This window comes from Musca domestica, unplaced genomic scaffold (assembly GCF_030504385.1).
Source record: "Musca domestica strain aabys unplaced genomic scaffold, Musca_domestica.polishedcontigs.V.1.1 33, whole genome shotgun sequence".
Taxonomy (NCBI): domain Eukaryota; kingdom Metazoa; phylum Arthropoda; class Insecta; order Diptera; family Muscidae; genus Musca; species Musca domestica.
Genome location: NW_026712312.1, coordinates 6,937,085 through 6,943,084, shown reverse-complemented (window position 1 = coordinate 6,943,084; position 6,000 = coordinate 6,937,085). Strand labels below are relative to the sequence as shown.

The window sequence follows — 6,000 nt, the reverse complement described above, 5'->3', positions numbered from 1 at the left end:
CTGACGCTTCAAACGAGGTATGTCATTAAGCGATGTGACATTTTGATGATTTTAGCGACATTATTCACCGGAATTGTGTCAAATTTTGTTATTTGAAGTTCGCAATGAATACTAAATCCTAAGACAGAAAATTGTTTGTGCAGATCCACCCCTTCGTATAGCCCCCATATAACGGTACCTCCCGATAATCGGTATTTTGATGACTGTACCTACATTTTTCACCGATTTTTTTTTTTCTAATTTTCGCATTTGAATATTGTAATGGCTTATGAAAAAAATTACCTATGCAGTGTCCATGTCGTCGTATTGACCCTAATATAACGGTTACATTCGGTATTTCTATGATTTTTACGGATTTTATTGTTTTTGAGAATTGCCAAATTCTTTCAAATGATGGAGGGTATTCAAAGTTCGGCTCGGACGAACATACAGCTTTTTTACTTGTTTTATTTAGTTTTACTTGAATAAAAAATTGCAATAAACATAAAAAAAATTAAGTTTAATTGTAATTTCATCTTATCTTTTCTTGTTTTTACTGCAAGTGACCGCAGAGCGACGTAGCAATAGTTATTACCTTTTTTGTTTACTTTTCGTATTCTTAGGTATAAAATAAAACCATACTTTTTTATTGTTCGAAAATTGTGTATTCGAATATTTATATTTATTGAAATATATTTTTAAATTTATTCTTATACTCCACAAATTTCCTTATATCTCTCACTAAATACATAATCTTAAATATAAACAATTAACTTTTAGTTATTTTTTTCCTGGTGATTTAAGTAAGCTTATGCAACAAACTATTTCTTATAAGATTCTTATAATCTAAAAAAGAAAAAGAAAAACGTTCAAAAAAGATAATAACAAATGCTTGGCATCTTGAAACAATAAAGACAATTTAACAATTTTTTTTGGTTTGGATTTTACGACTACAATACTTCAATACATTCACACATAAACACACACATATTCTCTTAAAGATGTAAGCACTCCAACACACAACTATACATATGTATTTATGATGTCACAAGCCGCATTTAGAAAAGTGACCATCTAAGTAATTACACTCCTTCTTTAGACGCCTGTCGTCGATGTACGCGCATATGACGTTTTCCTGGCGGGTGGCAAATCTGATGTGTAGTCCTGGAAACGTTTTGTACAATTGATGGCCTAGAAAGATAAAAACGGCAGAGAGAGGGAGAGAGAGAGAGAAAAAAAATCATAAGACACAAATGAACAATCGTTTCATGATAACAATGCAAAATGTAGTCATTATATTGTGATAATGTACAGAGGAATCGGAGAAAAGTAGCAACAACAACAATAATAAGAACAATACATTTAACCAGTTATTACGGCTTTTAATGGCCTTATGGTCAAATAAGATGAGCTTTAATTTGCTATAATATTAAGATGACTTTTATTTTGCGGTTTATATGCGGGAGGATTTCCAATCTCTTTTGTTCTATAAGACTTCGAAATGTTTGACCCAGTCGGTATTTATACCCTACAGCTCACTGTTGTCAGGGTAATATGTCTTTGTGCATTTGCTTATAACATAGGGAAGCAAGCGAGATAGTCCCATAGTTCCTTTTGATGATTTGAATAGAATCACATTCTGTATCGATTTATGAATGTCCGTCCGCCTGTCCGTCGGTCCATGTATTTTTATAAACAAAGGATGAACCCTATTGGTAATCGGTCAAAATTTAGATATAGCTCCCATATATATCTTCATCCGATTTGCGTTTTATTGTGCACTAAATGTGTAATAACACTAACCAAATGTGTTATTTGTAACTCTAGCTGTCTTCGTGTGATCAATACTTTGGAATCAATTTTCAAAAACCCACCCTTTTTGCACGACCTCATACCCACATTGATTATCATGCACCATTTTAAAATTCTAGTTCGAACCGATTCGCCGAGTCGTTGGTGAATCAGTCACTATTCACCCTACTTTTTTTATATAAAACAAGTCAAAACACAGTTAAGATCGTCGGGGTCGAACTTTTTGTTATATTTTCCACATATTTTTCTTAAGATATCCATTTAAAATGACAAATTTGAAAAATATAATCCAAATATATCCATTATTGCAAGGTTAAGAAACCCATCAAAATACCAATATGCTGACCATTATAAGGGACAAATCCATTGAAATATCTGACTAAATTTATCATATTGAGATGAGAGAGAACATTTGCATAAAACATTTGACAAAAATTATGAAAATATGGAATATCTGGGGGTAATTTTATGAGGGGACTATAGAAAATAGTAGACCTTTTTAACGAATTGTTCCACAAAAAAAGTTATTTGTGATGGAATTCAAGCGTGATAGTGTGATTTCTTTATATTTGGCTGGAAAACCATAATTGGCTATCGTTAGAGCACTCCAGCATTTAAATGTCAATAAATCTTTTATGTATCGTACCATCGCTCGTTACCGTGATACAGGTTGCGTAGCCCGCCGCCAAGGAAGTGGACAAAAGAAAACAGCAACATCAGCAGAAATGGTTCGAAAAGTAACAAGTTAAAAAGCAGTAAGTTCAGCCGGGCCGAACTTTGAATACCATCCACCATTTGGAACGAATTTGGAAATTTTCAAACAATGAAATCCTTAAAACATTCTGTTAAAATTTTAAAAATACCAAATATAGCCGTTTTTTGGGGTCTATACGACATGGGCCTACATAGGCATTGTTTGTCATAAGCCACTACCATATTCAAATTCGAAATAAAAGGTGAATAATGTAGCTAAAATCATCAAAATATCGTATATAGGGAGGTACAGTTATATTGGAGCTGTGAGAAGACCTGAACCTGCATAGACAATTTTCTGTCACAGGCTGTAGCATCCATTACGAACTTCAAATACCACATCTCAAACAATTTCGGTGGGTATTGTACCTATAATTGTCAAAATACCGAATATAGGGAGGTACTGATATATGGGGCTATACGAAGACCTGGACCTGCATAGACAATTTCCTGTCACAGACTGAAGTTCCCATAACGAACTCTAAATACGTAACTTGAAACAATTCTGGTGAACAATGACGCTAAAATCATGAAAATACCGAATATTGGGAGGTACCGTTATATGGGGGCTATATCAAGACGTGGATCTGCACAAAAAATTTTCTGTCTTAGGGTGTAGTATATATTTCGAACTTCAAATACCAAATTTGAAACAATTCCGGTGAATAATGTCGGTAAAATCATCAAAATACCGAACATCGGGAGGTACCGTTATATGGGGGCTATACGAAGACGTGGACCTACATGGCCTATTCACGAACTTAAACACGTGTGCAAAATTTTAGCCATCTATCTCAATTCATTCGAAAGATAGCGTGATTACAACAGACAGACGGACATCGCTAAATCGACTTAGAATTTTACGCTGATCAAGAATATATATACTTTGCTGGGTCTGACATGAGTATTTCGAGGAGTTACAAACGGAATGACAAAGTTAATATTCCCCTTCATAGTTGTATAAAAGTGACTATAAAAGTGGAGGGTATAAAAAGTGACTTGATCGAAACCCGCGTCGCAGTATCCGAAAAATGGTTCGTGAGCTGAACACATCGCAATATTCCATTCACCAAATATTGAAAAATGAGCTCGGGGTAAAGCCATTGAAATTCCAAAAAGTGCAAGAATTTACACCGCAACAAAAAGAAAATAGACTCAAAAGAGCTAAAGAGTTGCTTCGCTTGGCCGAAAGTGGTGAACTGCGGAATTTGGTTTTCTCCGATGAGAAAACATTCGTTGTTCAGCAGTTTGTTAACAAACAAAATGATCGTGTTTACTTGCCAAAGAGGTCAGCTGAAAATGTGCACATTCTGTTGGTCACTAGAACTCAAGCGCCGCCATAACAGCCGATGGTCGCTCTCCACTCGTATTAATCGACCGCGGCATCAGAATAAATGCCGAATATTATCACGAAAATATTCTGGAGGGTGTATTAAAACCTTGGGTTCGCAAACATTTTGGCCGCAGACCTTGGACATTCCAACAGAACGCAGCACCATCGCCCTCAGCATGCGCCACCCAAGAATGGTTACAAAATGAGTTTCCTCGCTTCATTTCCAGTGCACAATGGGCACCAAAATGTCCGGATTCCAATCCGTTGGACTATTGTGTCAAGAGTATTTTGGAAAGCAAGATCGGCACTAAAAAATACCAAAGTGCCGATCACCTCAAGCAAGCGTTTCGCCGGAAATGGGCCAAAATACCGCAGAGCAACATTCGGGCAGCGTGTGACGGTTTCATTGTGCGTTTGAAGGCCATAATTCGTGCCAAAGGTAACCGATTCGAACAAATCTAAACTTATTCCAAAATTTGATGCTATTTCCGACATTTTTTGCTTTCATTCAAAATTGGAAATAAAAAATGTAAAACTTATGGCGTTTGAATTTGTTGCAGTTTTTTTATCTTAAGCTCAAAGTTACGCTATGACTCGCCGCTTCTTTGAATAAGTACGGTCCGATGATGCCACCAGCCAATAAAAAGACCCAACCTGCGACGTTTGCAATGCTTCTGGCTGATCTTCACTCTAAAATTTGCAATTCTACGTATTATACCTTCAGCCATATTGCAAGAGAGGGTATATATCATTTGTTACGGCCAAAACGTGCTTCATCGAAATATCGATTTTAGACTTTGGTCTCGTTGGACCAAAACCGTTTCAGGATATTTGGAATCGATCTATCGATGTCCCTCCGTCCGTCTTTCTGTTGGTCTCTCTGCTAGCTGATTCGCCCGGTAACTTTCGAAGGGAGTATCCAATTTGGTCCAAACTTGGCGCATAATGTTTTTGTCAAATTCAAATCGAGTTCGGAGATGGGCAATATCGGTTCACTCCTTCTTGTACCTCCCCCACAAAAGTTCAATATTTTTACAGATAATTATTTACCTCACAGAATAAGAAAGCTTCGTCGCTGAACACAATTTTTCAATTTCGAATTTCCTTTCAAATTTCAGTGATTTTATGAAGATGTTTATTTCTCTTTCGAGAAGAGCTATATAATCTGAAATTTACATTGAAAGGAAAGCCAGATAGACAATATCACACACCCACCACCATGTTTCGCCGTTGGTTAAGCGGTTCATCGGGCATATTTGGTGTGTAAAGAAAATTACCCTTTATATATAGATTATAATAATGGCCTTGTGAGGAAGGTAACACAAAAAGTGGGCCCGAACTGTCCATTTTGGATAGTATTCATTTTCGATGTCGATCTAAGTCCAGATTTACATAAGGCTATTATAATTACCGCTAGTGTAATATTGTTGGTAATGGAGATGAGATGTTATTAGAAAATTTTCAATCATTTTTTTGGAAAGAGGGGTTCAATTTGTACAAACTACCCACGAACTGAAATTCGATCATAACTAAATCGACTTTAAATGGTCTGAAATGGATTTATTAAAAAAAAAACAAGTAAAAAAACGTTAAGTTCGGCCGGGCCAAACTTTTAATACCCTCCACCTTAGGGTAAAAGAAACATTAGAAGAAATGTGGCAAAAACCATTAAAATGCCGAATATCGGGAGGTACCGTTATATGGGGGCTACACCAAAACGTGGACCTATAATTACAATGTTTCGCTACACAAACTAGGACCCATTAGGACCCACAAATACCAATTTTTAGACAAAACAGTGAAAAAATGTTGCAAAAACCATCAAAATACCGAATATCGGGATGTACCGTTATATGGGGGCTATATCAAATCATGGACCCATGCATGCAATGTTTCGCCACCGAAGCTGGAACCCATTATGACCAACTAATACCAATGTGGCAAAAAATGTGGCCAAAATCATCAAATTACCGAATATCGGGAGGTACCGTTATATGGGGGCTATACCAAAACGTGGACCTATAATTACAATGTTTCGCTACACGAACTAGGACCCATTATGACCCACAAATACCAATTTTTAGAGAAATCAGTGAAAAAATGTGGCAAAAACCATAAAAATA

At 36.2% G+C, this 6,000-nt stretch overlaps 1 protein-coding gene across 1 annotated transcript in view; it reads right to left on the bottom strand.

Moving 5' to 3' along the window:
- Nucleotides 1-653: 653 nt before the first annotated feature.
- Nucleotides 654-6,000, bottom strand: part of LOC101892145 (allatostatin-A receptor) — a 42,415-nt gene continuing 37,068 nt past the window's right edge. The window contains exon 4 of the mRNA XM_059125476.1: nucleotides 654-1,170. Within this exon, the coding sequence (XP_058981459.1) occupies nucleotides 1,075-1,170 (96 nt within the window). The 3' untranslated portion in view covers nucleotides 654-1,074. The remainder of the gene's footprint in view (nucleotides 1,171-6,000) is intronic.